The 23,704-nt window shown below is 39.8% G+C and overlaps 1 protein-coding gene across 1 annotated transcript in view; it reads right to left on the bottom strand.

Moving 5' to 3' along the window:
* The window catches only part of LOC122814194 (protein Hook homolog 1-like), a 310,008-nt gene extending 290,820 nt beyond the window's left edge, over nt 1-19,188 (bottom strand). The window contains exon 1 of the mRNA XM_044086800.1: nt 18,941-19,188. Within this exon, the coding sequence (XP_043942735.1) occupies nt 18,941-19,188 (248 nt within the window). The remainder of the gene's footprint in view (nt 1-18,940) is intronic.
* Between the last annotated feature and the right edge of the window lie 4,516 nt (nt 19,189-23,704).

Here is a 23,704-nt window from a genome sequence, read left to right as displayed (position 1 = left end):
CAAAATATCTTGATATGGCACCTGACCATTTGCTTCCTGTTCCACTGGTTTCCCCTTAATTTGTGTAGCCATTGCTTTATCCTGTTGTGGTGCTTTCTGCATTTGATTTTCTACAGTGAATCCTTCTCTTTGCAACTGTTCCATTACTTCAATTTCTATTTCTTTAACTTCTCCATTACTAATCTCTTTCTCTACTTTTCGTCTTATTCATCTTCTTATTTGCATTGTAAAGTTTTCCATGTCAGGATTCCTTTGCCTATATTTTTCTTCAAATATCTTTGGTGCTGCTCTTTTTGTATTAGTTAGTTTTGCTTTCTCCTTTGCATAAATATTACACCATATTAAATCTCTTTTCCTTTCCCCATGTCCATATTTCTTCTTCACATGTCTTCTGATCTTCTTGCTTTTCCTTATTCTGGGGATTCACTCCATCATAGGCTGGTACTAGGCTATCGGCCCTAGGGCCTGTACAAGCCTAGCCATAACAATTCCCTGGCTATTTCTTCCCACAATATTTACTTCCCTTTATTCACGATGCTGTGTAGTCTGTTTAAGACTGTCTGCATTAAATCCTTCACTTTGCAGGCACTCCATAACTTCAACTTCTATCTCTTTAACTTCTGCTTTACTAATCGTCTTTTTTAAATTACATCTTTGTGCTATTAATCTTTTTTATTGTGAAATTTTCCATATCTGGATGCCTTTGCCTGTATATTTCTTCGAATATCTTTGAGACTGCCTTCTCTATATTAGTTAACTTGGCTATCTCCTTTGCATAAATATTGCACCATATCAAATCTCTCTTTCTTTCCCATGTCCATATTTCTTTTTTATATTTTTCAAACATCTCTAGGCTTTGTTTATATTTTCTCACTTCCTCAGAGGCTTCTTTTTCCAAAGAGATCAATGTTTCTTGATCTATATACTGTATTTCAAACGTCTGTTGTATTAATGAGCACAAATTTTTATTTGAAGCTTGTGACAGTTTTTCCTGCAAAAGTATTTTTCTTTCCTCTAATTTCTCTCAATCATTTTGTATATCTTGTGTCTAGAAAGTCTGGGCTTTTTACATAATAGTAACAATACATAACTTATTTTCTTATCCTTAATAGTTCACTCTATCGTCTTTATGGCTCTTCTTTGGCAAATCAATTTTTGTCATTTTTGTGGATCCCATATGAATGAAGGCCTGCTGGTGGCAGACTTTGGTTTCCAAAGGGAAATGAGCATGTTGAACGGTTCTTGACCAAGTCACAGGAATCTCAAAGTGGTTGGGCACTGAATGGGCTGGCTTAAGATCCCGAAGGGAGCAAAGTAACTGATAGGGCTTGGCAGAGAAGGACAAAAGGTGGATGAATAAAGGTGAAAAAAATAAAGAAATTATGAAAACAACAAAGGGCCCTGTGATAGTCTGCACAATATACCTGTATCAAACTTAATGTGGCTGGATTTAATCTAGAAGGTTCTCTGACTACATCAACTGGTGATAAAATAATTTTCTTGGGTGGCGAAAGCCAGGGTACATTTTTTGGCTAGGCTTGTATGGGCCCTAGGGCCGACAGCCTAGTACCTACCTATGAACCAATAGACTACAGAATCAGGGAAACCACAGGATGTCAACTTGTTTATAATCATTCCGAAGTCAACTGTTGTGAAGGCCATTTTGGTCAATAAAAACTGCAACAGACATGAGGCCTTTCATCACATCTCCTAGGAACTGATCAGTTAAAGATAGACTTCTGTAACAATACATCATTTTTGTTAGAATCCATGTTGATAGGGATTTTACAGATGGGTGTGAATAAAGCATGTATGAAGTGTCCATTGTTAAACTCAGGTTAAATGTAAAGGTTTGAATAATTAAGATCGGTGCTTGCATATTATCCCAACCAGATTTTTGGGGTTGCGAAATTCGCTTCCTGGAATAGAAACTTCAGGAAACACTGTTTGGTGTTATTTGAAGTTGTTATTGCAGAAAAATAAGTTTGGAGTACCTTCAGGCTGACAAACGTTTGTGTATTCCTGTTTTGCGTGCATTATACACACAATTGTCATAGATGCTCTCTTTCTGACTAATGGAAAGCCTGTCATGCAGTATTACAAGCAAAGCTAGTTACATGTGTGATTATACGTTTATTTTGTTAATAAGGACATGTATGTAACCTGGTATGTCAATGGAAAGGATGTGTAGTGTTCAAACATAGATCAATGTATGTCTCCAAATATCAGTTAACAAGCATGGTGCTGCATGTGTGAAGCAGTACAGTCAGTGGCAGCTGTGTCAGTATTACTGAGTCCAACACTGCAAACTTGCAGCAGTTACTAAGTGCACCCACCGAGTGCAAGTTGGGCACATGCGATGTAATCCTCTATTACATGAAGACTTAAACAGTACACTAGCACTGTCGAACTGCATATCGTATGTTAAACCAAACAGATTTACCTCCCTTTAGCTCTTGCTCAGACTTCTTCACTGTACTGGCTCACCTTTACATAGTGTATGTCAAAAAAAAAAAAAAAAAGCGACATGCTGTCATTTAAGTCCATATAGAAACAACAGTATGTTGCTAACATTTTATTGATAAGACTCCAGAAAAAAAAAACTATTACTGAAAATAAAGTACAGTTTTGTACCTACCATAAATGTAGATGTTCGAAGATCCACATTGCTGCAGTCCTTACACTTGGGTAGTCCGCTGTCCTCGGTCGGCCCGAATATCAAAGTATAAGGCTGACGTCGGTCAAGGCGCATTTGACTGACATCAGGACGTCAGGGTACAAATGCGCATGACCGACGTCATATCCTCAGTCTTTTCTTGCCCCAGATGTCAGAAGACCCTAAAAATAAAGGTCAAAACCAAAAGACAGCAAACAAACAACCAACCATCCTAACACTAAAAATATGTACAATATATACAACATACATCATATTGACAACCCAACCCACACAACCGCCTCTAACTACAGAGGGCAAGGAGGGAGAATTGGACTGCAGCAATGTGGATCTTCGAACATCTACATTTATGGTAGGTACAAAACTGTACTATGTTCTTCATCTCACATTGCTGCAGTCCTTACACTTGGGTAGAATCCCAAAGCAGAGGTAAGGGAGGATGGCCAAACTATAAGGAAGCAGGAGCTGCCAAAATGCCCTGCAAAACAGCAGTGGCAAAACCAGCCCTGGATTTAGAGTAAAGTGGTAGGTGATAATGCCTAGAGAAAGTATGCACTGAACTCCAAGTAGCTGCCTCCAAAATATCCTTAGTTGCCACCCCTCAAAAAAGCTGTCAGTGGCAGTAGCCCTAGTGGAATGAGGCCTAATCCCAGCTGGAATCTCCTTGCCATGATGGGAATAACAGAAGGCAATGCAAAACCCAATCCACTTAGAAATAGTTTGTTTTGACACAGGCTTGCCCTGAGAACTCAAAGCAAAAGAAACAAATAACTGCTGAGACTGCCTGAACCCTTTAGTTCTGTCCAAATAATATCGCAACTGCCTGTGTACATCTAAAGTGTGCAAAATCTTTTCCCCTTTATTTTGGGGATTTGCATAAAAAGTAGGCAAATGAATAGTTTGGTTTAAAGCCACACTAGAAACCACTTTAGGCATAAAGGAAGGATTAGTACGTAAAGATACCCTATCCTTATGGAAAATTAAGAAAGGCTCAACCGCCATAAGGGCCTGCAACTCAGAAACCCTTCTTGCAGAAGTAATAGCCAACAAAAGCAGTCTTCCATGATAAAACTTTAATTCAGTAGTAGCTGCAGGCTCAAAAGGTTGTAGAGTGAGTTTCTCCAACACAAAATTGAGATCCCAAGCAGGAGTAGGAGCTCTTCGTGGGGGTCTTATATTCTTTGCCCCTCTAAGAAATTGCTTGAACAAAGGATGAGAAAACAATGGTGGGTCACAATCATAGTGAGCCGAAATTGCTGCAGCATGAACCTTAATAGAAGAGAAGGACAAACCTTTGTCCAGTAACTCAGTAAGATATTGAAGAGCCACACTTAAATTAGGCTCAGAAACATCAAAATCCTTTGCTGCACTCCAAAATAAAAATCTCTTCCATTTATCTGCGTACACTTTCCTTGTACTAGGCCTTCTAGCTTCCAAAATAACATTCAAAACTTGCTGTGGAAGCGGAGGCCCACTATGGTTCAAAACAGAATATGCCAGGCTGTTAGGTGCAGAGAGTGAAGCTTGACATTGAGCAAATGACTGTCCTCCTGAGACAACAGGTGTGGAATCGAAGGCAAAGGCCATGGAGGCTTCCGTACCAGGCTTCTCAGTAATGGGTACCAATGCTGTCGAGGCCAATCTGGAGCTATCAAAATCATCCTTGGCTTGTCTTGTCTGGCCTTTAGTAGTACCTTTGGGAGGAGAGGCAGAGGCAGAAAGGCATACACATGAAGATTGCTCCAATTGAAAGAAAGAGCATCCACTTTCCAAGCTGTGGGATGAAACCTTTTTGTGCAAAACTTTGGCAGCTGGTGGTTTAGTATTGAAGCGAACAGATCTATGTCTGGAGTTCCCCATGACACTGTCAATTTCTGAAATACATGAGGATCCAATTTCCACTCGTGGGGATCCATAATTTGTCTGCTCAACACATCTGCTAAGGAGTTCTGTGCTCCCGGCAGAAACCTTGCTTGAAGATTTAGCTGTAAACTGAGAGCAGTCTCCCACAAGATCATTGCTTGCCTGCATAGAGGATAAGAATGTGTTCCGCCTTGCTTGTTGATGTACCACATGACAGTTGTGTTGTCTGTTAGAATCAACACCTGCCCTGGAAGAAGTAAATCCTTGAAAGCTATTAATGCAAACTGGACTGCTAACATCTCTTTCAAGTTGATATGTAGATGTTGTAGTCTGGCAGGCCACTTGTCTTGTATCCACTTTCCATTCAGATGAGCTCCCCAAGCTTTGTCTGAGGCATCTGTCGTTAGAATCTGACTCGCCTCTGGCGGGGTCACAGAGAGTCCCTTGTTTAGGTGACATTCCTGAGCCCACCACAACAATTCCTTTTGAATGCAAGGTATTATTTGAATGACAGTGTCCAAATCCTGGCAGTGCTGTGTCCATACATTTTTGAGATACCATTGTAGCTTCCTCATATGCAGTTTGGCATTGGGAAGCACCAGAATACAAGATGCCATGAACCCCAAGGCTTGAAGGACTGTCCTTGCAGTCAGCCTGGACTGATGAGACAACTGATGAAAGTAAAGGGAAAGATTCTTTTGTTTGTCCGGGGTCAAAAGGCCATCTGGGATGCTGTATTCAGTCTCACACCCAGAAAGCACATGTCCTGAGAGGGTACTAGACTGGACTTTATTTCGTTCACAGAATACCCCAGGCATTTTAGCACTGCTATCACATAATCCAAATGATGAAGAAGCTCGTTCCTTCCTTGAGCCAGAATCAGGCAATCGTCCAAATAAGGATAGATCTGTATTCCTTTTAACCTGAGGAAAGCTATCACTGGAGCCAGAACTTTCGTGAACACTCTGGGAGCAGTAGATAAGCCAAAGGGCAATGCAGAGAACTGATAATGAGAAGTCCCAGCTCGAAAACGCAGATACTTCCTGCAACTCAGTCTGATAGGAACATGAAGATAAGCCTCCTTGAGATCCAAAGTTACCATCCAATGATCTTTGCCCAGCAGAGGTAAAAGCTGCTGTAACGTCAACATTTTGAACTTGGGAATGTCCAGATAAGTGTTGAGGATAGATAAGTCCAAAATTGGTCTCCACGTGTTCCCTTTCTTTGATACTAGGAACAGGCGAGAATAAAATCCTAGGCCCACTTCTGGCATAGGGACCGGCTGTATGGCCCCTATTTGGAGTAACAGAGAAATTTGCTTGTGAGCCTCTATTCTTTGTTGAGGAGGAACGTCTGGCATGCCTTTGAAAGGAGGCAAGGTATGGAAATAAAACCTGTAACCGTGGTGTATGATATCCAATACCCATCTGTCTTGGGTAATTAAACTCCAATTTTCTTTGAAAAGTGCCAACCTTCCTCCCAAAGGTGCTGCCAGGCGAGAAGGCTCTGGCAGCTGAAAAGGTAGGTCATTGGGTCTGTTTGAAAGGACTGACCCCTGCCCTCACCGAAGACTGTGCAGGAGAACTCCCTGTTCTAGGCCTGAAAGAGCCCTGAGCTCTGCCCCTACCACGTCTAGATCTACCCCTAGACTGGGAATCATAAGAAGGATACATCCACCCTTAGTAGGCCAATTTCTACTAAACTTTGGAGGCTGAACCTGCCAAAAATCTTTAACAGTCTGCATAGACTTAGCCTTGTCTTCCATTTTCTTTAAAACTGCCTCAACAGGAGAACCAAACAACACATCAGATTGTAAAGGAGCATCTAAAATCCTTGTTTTAACATGGTCAGATAAATTCTGATCCCTCAGCCAGGCGTGCCTGCGAAGAACTGACCCAGTGGCAGCCACCCTAGACGAGGCCTGTACAGCATCAAAACCACATTGCAAAGAATGCTTACCCACCTGTTCAGAAACATGTACTAAATCTTGTAACTCTTTACAATCAATACCTTCCGCCAGAGCATCAACCTTAGACTTCAATTGTGAAAGGAGATAGTTTTGGTATTTCAACATGTGAAACTGGCAATTCAAAGCCCTCATAGCTAGAGTGGAAGAAGTATAAACTTTCTTTTCCCATCTATCCAAGGCCCTGGCCTCTTTATCTGTAGGAACCGGATTCTTGACAACAGAAGCCTTAACACCTTTAGGCCCCTGACTAACAGTTTCTGGGTCTGCCCTAGGACTCTTAAAAAGATACTTATGAGCTTCAGGCACCCTGTAATACCTATCCGGTTTAACAGGAGCAGGAGGCAAAGAATCAGGATTAAGAGTAGCCTCTGTAAAAACATCTTCCACCACATCCAAAACAGGAGGTATAGCCAAAGGCCTATGCTGGGGTAAAAACAAAAATTCCCTAAGCCTTTTCCTGGAATCAGAGAAGTCCTGACCTTCCCACTTAAAATGCTCCCTCATGGAATGAAGAGTTTCTGAAAAAGAAAAATCCTCAGGAGGAGAAGCAGAAGGAGTAGAATCATCCACATCAGAATCAGAATAAGGAGAATACTCCTGCAAGTCTTCAGCCGAAGACTCTGAAACATCGAAGCCTGCTCAAAACTCCCAAGCTCAGGCTCCACCCTAGGCCTCTTATCAGGAGGGGGCAAAGAACCCCTAATCAAAGTAATCAAATCTTCTGCCATTTTAAGCATATGCTTCTTGGGCACAGTTCCTGAAGAACTAGGGGTGACACCAACTGAAGCTAAACCTGGCCTGCCTCTGGGAGAAGCCTTGGAAACAGAAGGAGAGGGCCTAACCACCCTAGGAAGGGAGGGGAGTACAGTAACCTGAGAAGCCCCTTCAGCCTGATCTGCCTCCTGAGAGGCCACATCCTGCAATAACAAAGTCTCTCCCTGGGATCCCAAAGAAACCTCCGGTGGAACCACCGGCTCCACCGACACCTCTAAAGAACCGGCGTGCGTGACGGTTCTTCTAGCCTAGGCTTAACTGCTTTGTCCTTGCGCTTCTTCGAAGAAGCGGGCGTCGGAGCATCCAACGGCATTTTATAATTGCACCGCTTCCCAAAGACTAACCTGGCACAATCTAACCTCCTCTTTATAGTGCGCTTACTGAATCTAGCACAAGAGCGACACCCAACGTGCTCAGGCCCTAAACAAGGAATACACAAAGTATGATAATCTCTATGCGGTATCTGTTTCCCACAAGAAATACAATTATTTACTTTTTCTGACATCCGGTAAACCACTGAGGCAAGAAAAAACTAAAATATTCCGCAACGGGGTACTTAGCCAACTTTGACTCGGTCTGAAACTCCGAAATCGAAAAATTTCAGAACGCCAACCGGCACTTGCAATGCTGCTTCTGCATCGGACCATGCGGCAAAAAAGACTGAGGATATGACGTCGGTCATGCGCATTTGTACCCTGACGTCCTGATGTCAGTCAAATGCGCCTTGACCGACGTCAGCCTTATACTTTGATATTCGGGCCGACCGAGGACAGCGGACTACCCATGTGTAAGGACTGCAGCAATGTGAGATGAAGAACATCAGTATTTCACATTTCATCAACATTAACAAACACATTTCAGGATTGGGAAGCAACCATTACTGCTGTTAAATATCTGGTTGTGATAATACGCAAGTACCTTATGATCTACAAATTTTTGATAATATGTTGGGTTAGTTCACAGTTACTGTCCACCTTTTTTCAACAGATCAGTTTTGCAGTTAATGTTCTGAAGGAGGAGGGAGGATTCTGAAAAAAAATCTGGAGTTAATCATGTGCTCTTTTACAGGACACTATCACAGGGGAAAACTATCCTAAATATGGGTAAACAAATTTAAGAGACAGAAGAGAGCTGGAATTATCCCAGTTGTAAACAAAAGATAACCAGATGATATTTTTTGAGTTCAGGAGATAGTATGGTTTCAATGGATTCAGGAATACTTACAGATGGAATAGGAAGTGTGTGCATGGTGTGTCTGGTTTATTAAGTGCACTGAAGAAATACTTATTTACCAAAAATAGAAGTTATGTCCTTACCATAACGTTCCATGTGGAGTGTTCATGTCGCCTTTGTTCTTACACATGGGTTCGGAGCCGATCCTCGGCTCCGTGCCGGCCTCTTGCAAGCTCTGCATCGAGAAGAAGCTCGAGACAATCTAATACCCACAATCCCCCTCTGCCTTTACCTCAGATCTAGTTTGCAAGCAAACCAATCTCCAGAGAGAGCACATTCATGCTTACATCACATATGCACAGAAATAAGAATCTATACATAACTATATATATAGAAAGACAAATAGACATATATATATATATATATATATATATATATATATATATATATATATGCCAACTATGTACACAATATTTGCAGCAGCAGCAGGATGTTCCTGGCCAGGCATCAAAAGAACGTTCTTCTTAAGGGCGGGAGGGTGGGAATGTAAGAACAAAGGCGAGATGAACACTCCACATGGAATGTTATGGTAAGGACATAACTTCTATATGTGATAGTGTTCAATCTCGCTTGTTCTTACACATGGGTAGCGTCCTAGCTCCTTGTTCCTGAGGAACTCACGGAAGGCGTTCTTGAGCACAGTGGAACCAAAGGTTGCCCTGTCCCTAGAAGCCTTGTCTACCTTATAATGAGAAATGAATGTATGTGGCTTAGACCAAGTAGCAGCCGCTGAAATAGCGTCAGTGGTAGGTGGGCTGCATGAGCCAAAGATGTAGACACTGACCTTGTGGAATGTCCTTTGGGTTTGTGCAAAAGAGTTTGATTTGAAGAATCGTAGACATAGATTATACAATCCGTTAACCACTTAGAAAGAGTTCTTTTGGTAACTGCTAGTCCTTTCCTGCTATCAGCAAAAGCCACAAAGAGTTGATCAGTTTTTCTGTGATCTTTTGTTCTATCCAAGTAAAATCTTAGTTGTCTGTGAACATCTAATTTGTGCAACATATACTCCATTTTGTTGGATGATTTTTGAAGAAAGTGGGTAATTCAATGGACTGATTAATATTGTTAATAGAACACACTTTAGGGAGGAAGGAAGAATTGGTTCGAAGAGAAACTCTGTCAGAGTGAAAGATCAAATAAGGGTGCTTGATGGAGAGAGCCTGAAGTTCAGATACTAGCCTAGCGGAAGTAATGGCTACCAAAGAGAGTCTTCCAGGACAAAAATTTTAATGGGCAAGAAGAGGCAGGTTCAAAGGGGCAACATTAATTTAGATAACAACAAGTTTAGACCCCAAGGTGGCGTGGGAGATCTGACGGGTGGTCAAATGAGAAAACCCCCTTTAAAAGGCTTTGCAAAGTCTGTGGGCCATAACAGGAGCCCCACATTCTTCCACATGGAAATTTGAAATGGCAGCCAATTGAACCCTTAGTGTAGCAGGAGAAGCACCCTGATGGAATAAGTCCATTAAAAACTCTAATATTTTATTCACAGGAGCTATAAAAGGATCCACTTGCTGTGTATTCGCCCAGAATACAAATCGCTTCCATTTACTAGAATATGTTTTAGTAGTGGAAGCTTTATGAGAAGCCACCAATATATTCGAACTGCTGGCGAAGAAGATCAGACCTGGCTAAGTTGGGAACTGGAGCAGCCAAGCTGCTAGATGGAGGACGGGCGGGATGGGGAACCCCTGACGAGTGAGTCAACAGATCTGGCTCTGGGTCCAGAATCCAGGGTTCCCGAATGCAGTGTGTCTTCAGGAAGGGAAACCAAATTTGACGAGGCCAGAATGGGGCAATGAGGATTATTGTCCTGTGAAGGTTTCTGGCTTTCTGGAGAAACTTTGATATCAGGAAATGGAGGAAATGCGTAAAGGAGTCCCGGGGGCCAATCGTGAATCAGTCGTCCCTGGGGACTTCCCCTGGAGGGTAATAGGGCAAAGTAGCTCCTGCATTTGGCGTTCATTGGAGACGCAAACAGATCGCAGGAAGGCTGGCCCCACATGCGAAAAATCCTTTTCGCCACTGACTGTTTTAGGGACCACTCGATGCGGTAACAGAATTGCTCTGCTCAGCCTGTCGGCTATGACGTTGGATGACCCGGGATGTGCGTTGCTATTAGAAAGCGACCGTGGACTCCGCCCTGCCAGATTCTCATGGCCTCTCTGCATAGCTGATAGGACTTGGTTCCCCTTGCTTGTTTATGTACCAGACTACCGACATGTTGTCCGTCTGAACTGCAATAGCTCCTAGAGGAAGAAGGGGAGCAAAGTGTTGCAACGCTAGAAACACTGCCCTCAACTCTAGAACATTGATGTGCAGATTGTACTCCAAATTGGTCCATTCGCCTTGGACTGTCTGTCCCTGAAAGATGCCCCACCCTATCAGGAAGCGTCCGTGGTCACCGTAACTGTAGTGGGTAGCACAAATGGTCTCCCTTGGAAAGGTTGCACGTTTGAAGCCACCAGTTTAGTTGTGTCTTGCATGTTTTCGTAATAAGAATCTCGTGTGTTAGAGGTAGTTGTTGAAAGCGACCATTGTGCAAACAGTAGCCATTGAAGGACTCTCATGTGCAGCCTTCCCAAGGGTATTGCAATAAGGGAGGCTGACATGAGTCCCAAAACCTTCAGTACCAGTTTTGCTGGAGATTTCCTTGACAAAAGTAGAAGACGTATGTGAGTCTGAAGTGATAGTATCCTTTCTGGGGGAAGTCTTAGAATTAACTGACGTGTGTTTAATTCTGCTCCTATGAACAAAATATTTTGTGATGGCTGAAGCAAGGACTTTCCAAGTTCACGGAAATTCCTAGGTGAACACACAGTTGAAGAGTAAAGTCTCTGGCCTGTAATAGTTGACGCTGGGTGGTGGCAGAAAGGAGCCAGTCGTCCAGATACGGAAACACCTGGAATCCTTGGCGTCTCAAGTGAGGCGCTACCACTGCCATGCATTTGGTGAAGACCCTGGGGCTGAGGTCAGACCAAAGGGCAGGGCTCGAAATTGAAAGTGACTGGCCCCAGCCGGAAGCGCAAATGATCTCTGGATGCCCTGGCCATTTTGATGTGGTAGTATGCATCCTCTAGATCTATTGAGCACATCCAGTCGTCCTTCTGTAAGAATGGAAGGATCGATTGAAGCGTGACCATTGAACTTTTCTTTCCTGACGAAGGTATTGAGGTAGCTTAGGTCCAGGATGGGCCTCCAGTCCCTGTTTTCTTTGGAACTAAAAGAACCTTGAGTAAGTCCAGAATCCTTGCTGGTCCGCTGGGACTGGTTGGATGACTCTTTTCTCTAGCAGCTTTGAAATCTCTATAGCTGCTGGCTCTCGCAGATGGGGCGGTACATCTGGGAGTCTTTTCTTTGGAATGGGATGGGATAGAAAGGGTATGTTGTAACCTCTGGTAACCACGCTTTTTACCCACTTGTCTGTAGTTACATTTTGCCAGGCCTGAGGGTATAAAGCTAAGCGACCCCCGACTGCCTCCAGAGCAGGACAGTCGGGCCTCCTCTCAGGAGTGCTGGAAAGGTTTACCAGGGAGTGTATCCCTGTCACCTTGATGTTGCGGACCCCCTCTGCCGCCTGGGCGGCGTCTTCCACCTCTGCCCCCTCCTCTGCCTCTAGAGGGGGCATCTCCCTGTGTGCCTGAGAAAGCTCCTTGGGGTTTTCGAAACCACATTTTTCCACCACGTTGCCCTTTGGGGTACGGTCTGGTTGGGGTGGAAAAACGGACTCCGACAGCAGACAGAGTCTTTCCCTCCTGTTCACACCGGGCAAGGGTCTCCTTTACTTTGGGGCCAAAGAGAGTGGCACCGTCAAATGGGGCGTTAGTAAAGGAAGACTTGAAGGCTTCCGCAAAGGAACATAAGTGCATCCAGGATTGTCTGCGAAGAGCAATTGCTGAAGCTGCTGCCCTACTCGAACCTTCGGCTGCGTAGGAAATCAGCCTCATGGACGAGTTCACAATGGATGTAAGGGTATTAAGTTGTGCTGTCACTTTCTCCGAGACAGCAGCATCTGTAGTACCCTGGAGGGTATCTCCCAACTCTTTGACTAGATCCCTCTGTAGACGTGTAAAATGGGTCAAATAGTTCAGGGATCGCATGGAAAAGCCGCTGAACTAAAAATGCGCTTCCATACCTATCCATCGTCCTAGAATCTTTATTAGGGGATGGACAGATGAGGAAGACTCTGACATCTCCTTTTTCGTGGCGCTGCCACCACCATAGCGTCCACTGGAACTCCTTTTGTCAGGTAGGACTTGTCCTGAGGTGCCGTGATGTATTTATTGGGTTTCCTTGGGACTGGTTCCACTGTGTCAGGAGCCTCCACGCCCTTGAGCAATTAGTTCCATTAATTCATCGAAGGCGGAGTGACCCAGGAGGAGGAAGGGTGAGCACCAAATGCCTTCAGCAAAACTGACTCATCCTCAGAAGGGGGAAGGGACTGCCAGTCACCTCTCTGTTTCAGGATCTCCAATATGTCCGAAAAAGAGACATCTTCTGAAGGTGACTTAGGGGACCCTTCTGACTCATCTAAGTCAGTATCAGATGTCAAGGATTCTTGTGGAGAATCCAAGTGTCTCCTCTTACACAATCTTTTCCTAGGGACTTCTTCGTGGGGAGCATCTGAAGAAGCCTCCGAGGAAGAGGGGGCACCCTCCAGGGGTGGCTGAGACACTGGTGCCCGACGCTTGGATGTGGCCGTGGGTGCAGAGGAGGATAACGGCCCTTTATGGGGAGGAGAGGTTGCTTCGACTGATGTGGTTGTCTGGGTAGACAACACCTTCCTCATTAGGTCGAACACCCCCGGGTCCCACATCGAAGAATCTCCCGGTTCCGAGGAAATGGGAAGAATCCCCGACACAGGCACCGAAGGCATCGACCCCGAGGACGGAGCCGAATCGATCCGCGCCGAGGCCCGAGGGAGAGTCGGAACCGAAACGTCGGTTCGACTCTCGGCCCCGGAACCAAGGACAGACCGTCGGCTCCGAGACTCCGGTATCGGGTCCGATGGAGTCGAGGTGAGAGGAACAGACCGAGAAAAAGACGGTTCTGGACACGAGGGCTCCACAATCAGTAGATCAGCCTCTTCCGGCTCCAAAGACTGAACAGGTCTCGGAGGAGGAATGGATGGAGACACCGGGAGGCCTTCAAGTTTCGACACCAACTGGGTGGAAACCGAAATAAGTTTGGACAGGGCCGAATGCTCCAATAACTTCTGCACCACACGATCCACATCGATATCAGAGAGTTTGGAAGAAGAACGGGTCGAAGGAACCGAAGACGGAGCCGACCTCAATAAGGTCGAAGGAGGGAGCTCCATCATCGGTTCCAAGACTCGTGGCTCAGGAACCGATACCAGTTGAACACTCGGCCCCGAAGTCTGTGGAACCAGTGATCTAACCTTTGCTGAAGAGCTCGGAGCCGATGACTTGGGCTCCGACGTCTTCGATTCCTTAGAGGATTTTGATGCCTGGTCAGAAGCATCTAGGGCCTCCTGAAAAGAAGGTTTTAATAAACCTCTGTCCATTAGTTTCCTGTGCCTATCTGTCATGACCCTCCCACTAAAAGAGTGACAGATGGAACAGTCCTCTTGCAAGTGGAGAGGGCCAAAGCAGTAGACGCAGGAACTATGGTTGTCAGTCACTGACATTTTCTGGCCACACTGACAACGCTTAAATCCTGATTTTACCTTATCAGACATTATAGAAGTAAAAGACAAGTCCAGTGATGTAGTCAAATCCGAGAAAAAATTGTCAAATCCGGTATAAAAGTCAAATCCTATTAAATTTAAGAAGGGCTGTAGGCCCCGAAAAATTCTAACCGATAAAAAAGCTTAACGGTACCGAGAATTTAACCAGTCAACAACACAATCACACAGTATATCACTGAAATATCAAATAGAATAAGAAAATCCAATAAAATATAACAAATAAAGTTATATCTTAGCTTTAGACGCTCGAGCTAGCTCCCAGCGATGCGAACACAGCAGCGGCAAACTAGATCTGAGGTAAAGGCAGAGGGGGATTGTGGGTATTAGATTGTCTCGAGCTTCTTCTCGATGCAGAGCTTGCAAGAGGCCGGCACGGAGCCGAGGATCGGCTCCGAACCCATGTGTAAGAACAAACGGCGAGATTGAACACTATCACATCTAATAATCTGTACTATTAGCTGCAGTTGGACAATTAACCATATTGGTTCAATATCCCTAGCTGACAATTATTGCTCAGGTGAGCTTTTTTCTTTAATACAGCAACTACAGCACTAATGTGTGCGTTTTATTTATTTTTTAATAAATACAGTAATGGCATAGCTAATTTGCTGTCCTAGTCTGTTCAGAAATTTTGCATAATTCCAGCATATGTACGTAGGTAACCAGTGAATGTTTTTAGGCAGGTTTCTGTAATGATCAGCAGTTTATGGGTCTATTGCTGTAACCAGGCCTCAAGAGTAGTTCATTTACTGTTAAATTCTTCCATCTTTGTGGGGTTAATAGCCAAGTATTTGTTAGACTGATACTTTGAGTTATGAAGTTGAGTATGATTTTGTTGTGTATCACCAGATTGCAGAAGTTTTAATTACATTATTTTTTTACCAGAGTGTAGTCAGATTACAGAAGCTTAAGCAGTTATATTCTGATCCAATATCTTATTAGATGCAAAATCTAAAAACGGTCCTTAACTGGCTCCAAGGAAAAAACTGTGAGATAGTCTCAGATGTGTATAGTGGTTGATGTTTGTTTGGTGAGAGAGACTGACAGGAAAAAGTTTTAGCCTTGTGGAAAAGGGAGTCAAATGTACAACTAAATGAAATTACATGTTACAGAAATTATTCAAAGGTCAAGATCAGCCATCTAAAATATCGGTCTAGATGTGCCTGCCTTAATGCAATATGAGAGACCGCCTGAACTGTCCTTCTGAGCCAACTCTGGGAGTATACTGACAGAGAGAACTACCACTGACGTTATGGAATGCTGCTGTTAAATTCTCTTACGTGTTACATCAATCATCACAAACATGTTACATCAATCATCACAAATATGACAAAGAAACTTGTAATTTACTGGTGGGTCTACTATGCCTCAATGACAATGCTTGGCTACCATTATGTGAGAGCTGTAATTCAGTTACACAAGGCATTAATATATATATATATATATATATATATATATATATATATGTGTGTGTGTGTGTACTCAGAGCTGGACTAGTTTCTTGCAACTGCAACAAAAAGTCCACTTAAGCATATTTCAGCACCGAGGCAAGACCCTAGGCCATAGCCTCCTACTTACATATAGAAAACATATGGAGCCATTTTACTAAAGACCAAGTGATATCAGTATGTCACACAACACATAAATAATACCTGGTAACAAATAGTTCCTTATACAAAATGTAGGCTCAGAAGCTGACACTATGAACTCCAGAATGTTGCTACTCATACTATGAAGATATCAAGTACTTGCATCTGCAATGTTATAAAAATGCATTTCCAGGTGCCTCACCTTTAGTTCTTAATAAAATATATGGTGTCACATTCTGTTAAACATTATAAAATTGTAAAGGAAAATTTACATTATTTTCTATTGATTCATGTTTATAACAAAGCATCCTCTTCAATTATTTTTTGTTTCTAAACATAAATGTTGGTGTTTCACCTATTAACGGTCTTATTTCTGGATCTTGAGTCAATATTTATCAATATTTCTTAACTGTATCAGTAACTAAATTACTATTGGTGGCATATGTTGGCACCCTTACTGCTTGTTTATTGACCTTATCATTTTTGCCTTTCTGTTTGACTATCTGAATAGTAGGGTTTGCCAATGTCATTTCTGTGTGTAATACTTTCCTTAATATTATTATCCATCCTTGTTGATTCATAGCCTCTGTCATTTAGCCTTTCCTTTAAACCTTTTATTTCCATTTCAAAGCTTTCCTGGAAATAAAAGGTTTAAAGGAAAGACTAATGAATCAATAGAAAATAATGTAAATTTCACAGGTACATCACCATGTACCAAGTGTAATCAATGTCAATTTATTGAGCAGAATAACAAATTTGTGCATCCAGACACACGGTATACATATACATTTAAAGTGAAAGCTAATTGTAACAGTCAAGACATTAAATATGTTTATCCTTCTATGTGCGAAAAACGAATAGGGAACTTAGATTTCGTATCCACGAGCACTTGTTACATATAAGGAAGGGCACGCTGACGAATGCCCTAGCAAAACATGTAGTTGAATATGGGCAGACAAATTCTTTTAGGTTTCAAATCATGTAACAGGTTTTATCAAATACCAGGAACCAAAAACTCAGCAACCAAATGAAAATAAAAAGTAGCAGGCAGATAAAACAGGAAATCCAATTGTGAGAAAGCAGACAACCGACTCCACGGCAATAATCCACACGTATTTTATTGAATAACAATACAAGAAAGCAGAAATAGGATTGAGCGCTTTCGTCTCCACCCTGGAGACCTCTTCAGAATCACTTCAAACAAAAAGATGCCATCCTTTATACACACACTAATCCATTATAATTGGTCATAATTCAATTAACCACAAAATTTAACCTCAATCAATGAAAATAAACTGTTGTGTTTCTAAAAACCTGTTTCTGATTTTAACAAAATCTTTTAAATCAGACTGACATAGTTTGAATGAATCCATCAGTACCTTTTAAATTCTTAACCAACGTGTATAATTATATATACACACGTAAATACACTCACATAAAAATTCTTTGCATATTAAAAGTTCTTCACATGTTAAAAATTCCTTACATATGAAATTTCATACATATAAAAATTTTTATTACATATTAAAATACTTTGCATGTTAAAATTCTTTCTTATTTATTTATTAAGTCCCTTCTGATTGATAGAAGTATGCAATACTGTACAAATATCTATATTGTGTTATATTTTATAAATGGTAAATATATAAAAAATATGTATGTAAAATATTTAAAATAATTTTAAAATAGATACCTACTGAACAGTGTCAAATGAATACAGTTTTGTACAAAATATATACCCTTTAAAATTAACTGGGAAAGAATATATAAATAAAAATATATGTATATACTCATATATATGTTCATGTTTGTACATTCAAATTTTCATAATGTGTAATAGTACTAGAGAGAATGTGTGTGTTTTTTGGGGTCAGAAGCCATTAATTTTAATGCTGGTGCAATAGATATACAATCGTTCATCCCTTTTCCATTACAAGCGTCTAATTTCAATTGCCATATCATTTCTCTGTATAGCAATTTGGTCTCCCAGTCACCCCCTCTGTCAGGGGTTTCAACTATTTCCAAGGCCCAGAATTTGAAATTAGCATTAGGGCAAACCATAGAATGTCTGTATAATGCATTGTTGACATTCTTATGGTTAATGTCTCTAATATGTTCATATATCCTTCTGCGTAGATGTCTTTCTGTTTTCCCTACGTAGAAACACCAACAGGATGTACAATATGCCAAGTACACCAGGCCTTTGGTATAGCAACTACTATATTTATTTGCTTTAAGGGTAGTTTGTATACTAGGCAAATAAATAGATTTCTCCCCTGCAATAAAGGGGCATTGGGGGGCATCTATTGCATCTAAACGTCCCCCTCTTTTTACTAATGGCAAAAGAACTGTCAACACCAGATCCATCCTTACCATATTCTAAGATGTTTTTTAGATTATTGTTCCTCCTATAACTATAGGTAAGTTTATTCTTAAATACATTCACTCTAGTAGGCATGTTTTTAAACATTTCCCATACACTGTTAATGCTTTTCCTTAACCATTCTATATTGTTGTGATATGTCAAGGTCAAATATGGGGTATTTTTTAGACTTACTTCACTACAATTGTTGTTAGAGGTATCATTTTTATTTCTAGTCTGTGTATTACCAACTGATAATCCATCACGCAATAATGGAATATATCTGGTATTCCTGTGTGTTATTACCCATTTCTTAATATCCGCAATCAAGTCACATGGGTACCCTCTCTCTAAGAACATATTGTTCAATGTATTAAGTTCCTTTGAGAACTCTTCTTCTTCACTTGTCATTCTAGAAGCCCTAATCATCTGTCCTTTGACCACATTCTTTTTCAATACAAGGGGGTGGTCACTATCAAAATGTAAATAAGAGTTTGAGTAATTCTCTTTTCTGTATATGGCAGATGTGTATCTCTTTAAGGATGCATCTTTCATTAATCTGACATCCAAATAATGGATTTCCTCTTTTTGAACCTCGTGTGCGAAACTAAGGAATGATGTACTCTTGTTTATAAATTCAATAAAATTATAAATGTCTTTTTCCGGGCCTTTCCATAATATTAAAATGTCATCCAAAAATCAGTAGTAGCAAACCATGTGATGATAATACTCAGATGTAAAAACATAATTCTTTTCCCAATACAGCATAACTATATTGGCATAAGTAGGAGCGCATGCCGCTCCCATTGCCACTCCTTGGATTTGATGATAGTATTCTCCATGGAAATAGACGTAATTGTTCTTTAGTACTATTTCCATATTTTCAAGTATAATACGAAATTCATCTGGTTCAAGGAAGTCCATATCCATAAGTGTCTCCTCAAACCATGCTAGGCCTATATCATGGGGTATCACCGTGAAAAGGTCTCTTACATCAATCGTTATAAACATAATTTCATCATTATAACCTTCATTACTTATTTTTCTTAATAAGTCCCAAGAATCAATCAATAAAGATTGAAATAATATAAATACAAAATAAAGAAAGAATTTTAACATGTAAAGTATTTTAATATGTAATAAATTTTTTTATATCTATGAAATTTCATATGTAAGGAATTTTTAACATGTGAAGAACTTTTAATATGCAAAGATTTTTATGTGAGTGTATTTACGTGTGTACATACACGTTGGTTAAGAATTTAAAAGGTACTAATGGATTCATTCAAACTATGACAGTCTGATTTTAAAGATTTTGTTAAAATCAGAAACAATTTTAATATTATGGAAAGGCCCGGAAAAAGACAGTTATAATTTTATTGAATTTATAAACAAGAGTACATCATTCCTTAGTTTCACACACGAGGTTCAAAAAGAAGAAAACCATTATTTGGATGTCAGATTAATGAAAGATGCAATCTTAAAGAGATACACATCTGCCATATACAGAAAAGAGAATTACTCAAACTCTTATTTACATTTTGATAGTGACCACCCCCTTGTATTGAAAAAGAATGTGGTCAAAGGACAGATGATTACGGCTTCTAGAATGACAAGTGAAGAAGAAGAGTTCTCAAAGGAACTTAATACATTGAACAATATGTTCTTAGAGAGAGGGTACCCATGTGACTTGATTGCGGATATTAAGAAATGGGTAATAACACATAGGAATACCAGATATATTCCATTATTGCGTGATGGATTATCAGTTGGTAATACACAGACTAGAAATAAAAATGATACCTCTAACAACAATTGTAGTGAAGTAAGTCTAAAAATTACCCCATATTTGACCTTGACATATCACAACAATATAGAATGGTTAAGGAAAAGCATTAATAGTGTATGGGAAATGTTTAAAAACATGCCTACTAGAGTGAATGTATTTAAGAATAAACTTACCTATAGTTATAGGAGAAACAATAATCTAAAAAACATCTTGGAATATGGTAAGGATGGATCTGGTATTGACAGTTCTTTTGCCATTAGTAAAAAGAGGGGGACGTTTAGATGCAATAGATGCCCCCAATGCCCCTTTATTGCAGGGGAGAAATCTATTTATTTGCCTAGTATACAAACTACCCTTAAAGCAAATAAATATAGTAGTTGCTATACCAAAGGCCTGGTGTACTTGGCATGTTGTACATCCTGTTGGTGTTTCTAATGAGGAAAACAGAAAGACATCTACGCAGAAGGATATATGAACATATTAGAGACATTAACCATAAGAATGTCAACAATGCATTATACAGACATTCTATGGTTTGCCCTAACGCTAATTTCAAATTCTGGGCCTTGGAAATAGTTGAAACCCCTGACAGAGGGGGTGACTGGGAAACCAAATTGCTATACAGAGAAATGATATGGCAATTGAAATTAATGGAAAAGGGATGAACGATTGTATATCTATTGCACCAGCATTAAAATTAATGCCTTCTGACCCCAAAAAACACACACATTCTCTCTAGTACTATTACACATTATGAAAATTTGAATGTACAAACATGAACATATATATGAGTATATACATATATTTATATATTCTTTCCCAGTTAATTTTAAAGGGTATATATTTTGTACAAAACTGTATTCATTTGACACTGCTCAGTAGGTATCTATTTTAAAATTATTTTAAATATTTTACATACATATTTTTTATATATTTACTATTTATAAAATATAACACAATATAGATATTTGTACAGTATTGCATACTTCTATCAATCAGAAGGGACTTAATAAATAAATAAGAAAGAATTTTAACATGTAAAATATTTTAATATGTAATAAAAATTTTTATATGTATGAAATTTCATATGTAAGGAATTTTTAACGTGAAGAACTTTTAATATGCAAAGAATTTTTATGTGAGTGTATTTACGTGTGTACATATAATTATACACGTTGGTTAAGAATTTAAAAAGTACTGATGGATTCATTCAAACTATGACAGTCTGATTTCAAAGATTTTGTTAAAATCAGAAACAGGTTTTTAGAAACACAACAGTTTATTTTCATTGATTGAGGTTAAATTTTGTGGTTAATTGAATTATGACCAATTATAATGGATTAGTGTGTGTATAAAAGATGGCATCTTTTTGTTTGAAGTGATTCTGAAGAGGTCTCCAGGGTGGAGACAAAAGCGCTCAATCCTATTTCTGCTTTCTTGTATTGTTGTTATTCAATATAATACGTGTGGATTATTGCCGTGGAGTCAGTTGTCTGCTTTCTTACAATTGGATTTCCTGTTTTATCTGCCTGCTACTAGGTTTTATCAAATGAAAGAGGGGGTGATTTGATAAATAAAATGGAAACTTCAGAAACTAGATGGATAGTTAGATTAAGGGCCGACAGAGGCAAAGGCCTCAATGAAAGGATACCAATGAAGCCTATTTTAAAGAATAGGGCTGTTTTTAAATAAATTTATTGTGTGGAATAGTAAATAATAAAGTGATACACACACACACACACACACACACACACATATATATATATATATATATATATATATATATATATATATATATATATATTTTATGTTGATGTTTTTTATGCTATTATAATATTCCTAGACAGATGTTAAACATATATTTTAAAGGTGCATCAGAAATTTCAGTAAGGGTGTGTATGGCTTTAATTCTAAATAGAATAATTGGTATAGATTTATTGCATTTAATTGTTGAGTATATTTATAAGGGACCACAATTCAATGCATTTCTGGTCTGATACAACCATGAAAGCACTTACCTTGTTTAACTGAGCTCAATGGAAGATTAAAGTTTGTTTTACTTCATTTTAAACTGGATGGAATGGCATTGAGATTCATTTGCCTATGGTTGAAGTATTGGCCTTTTTTTGTGGAATACTTATCTTTGTTTTTTGGTCGAATACTTCATTTATACACCTAGCAGTGCTTTGTGTGTTTGGAACTTTTAAAATGGAAACTTGCTGCTTGCAGCTGTTCTAGCAAGGGTCAGATTTTATGATAATGCAAAACCCACCCCCTAAAGTTTGATATGCCAGTGCATGCCCTTATTTGTTTTTCATATAACTGGGGGATTTGCCTGGCCATCAGAAACAGATGAAACACTGTCACTTACTTCACATGTTCCAACAGCCTATGTACAACATTTTGCATGTGAGCACACTGCTTGTGAGCCTTTCAAACAGTAGTTAACTCAAGGTGCATCACTCGGATGGATACAATGTCACATGATCAAGATCATAAATTCTTCTTCTAAATTTCATTACCACGCTGCCATAGCAATTATTTCTAAATTTAATACAATGTTTTATAACCTATAATCCACAATATTTGAGACATTTCCTACAGCACTACATAAGGTCCCAGTTACCGTATCCAGCAACTCACAAATCTGAAGGCATCAAAAAACTATACATACCTTGATTATCTCCTCATGCAGTCACTGGAGAAAAAGACCATTAATCTAAAACACGTGACAGCTGTCTAGTCCCATCCCTACTGACAAAATTTAAGACAGGTTCAGAACATTCACACTTTTAAACACTTGGGCATACATATTTACCCCTTATGGAATTCGATAAGATGAAATTGCTTCCCAGTCTCCTCCTGGAAACAAGTTCAAAAATATGCCCCTCCAAGTAAATAAGAGGCTTTCAACTCCTCGATACCCTTTTATACGCTGGCCTCCAAACCTTTTAGAATTACTAATGAATCAAGGTTGCCTGGAAACCATGCAAATCTCATGCTTCAGTACCAATGGAATAAAAATCTAATTTGTGTATGCACATTTATATATCAGAGGTAAGAGGATATCTAAAATCCAAAACTCTCATTACCATTGCTTAGTCCAGTGCAGGAAAAACTTAAAACTGGTATAACCTGAAAATTATATAATCTTCAATGTGCAATGAGAGGAACAGCCACAAGAAAACTAAATTAAAATCAAATTCACAGATGAAAAAACCCCCAGTAGGAAACAGACAAAACAAATGGAACAAAACCAGTGCTAAAAAACAAAAAGCACAGTGGAAAAAGCTTATGCCCAAAAGCTGCCAAAATTAAAACAAAGAAGCAAAGGATGAGAGAAAGCAAATAATGACACTCAAAAAACCTTATTTTACAGCCCAAATCCAAAACATTCACACAAGTTTAACATAAATAAATTAATCTAAATAAAGATGCTAATTTTCAAACAGGAATAAAACAAATGCATAACTACTCAACTGAAAAGCAGAAGCACACTTTACAAACTAGAAGGAAATGTTTTCAAAACAAAATATAACTAGTACATAAAAATACATAAAACGGAACCTCACCAATCTTTGTGACACAGGACATCATGTGGTAATTACAAGCAATAACAGCTTAACCTGGAGAAAACTGCAAGGAAAGCACAACATGTAATAAAACAACCAACAAGGCACATCCATCTTAAACACACAGAAAATTCATTATCTAGTGAATTATTAACATGCAGAACAA

This window comes from Protopterus annectens, chromosome 10.part0, assembly GCF_019279795.1.
Source record: "Protopterus annectens isolate FY-2018-M chromosome 10.part0, PAN1.0, whole genome shotgun sequence".
NCBI lineage: Eukaryota > Metazoa > Chordata > Ceratodontiformes > Protopteridae > Protopterus > Protopterus annectens.
The sequence above is the reverse complement of the archived record's forward strand: the minus strand, read 5'-3'. Positions and strand labels throughout refer to the sequence as shown.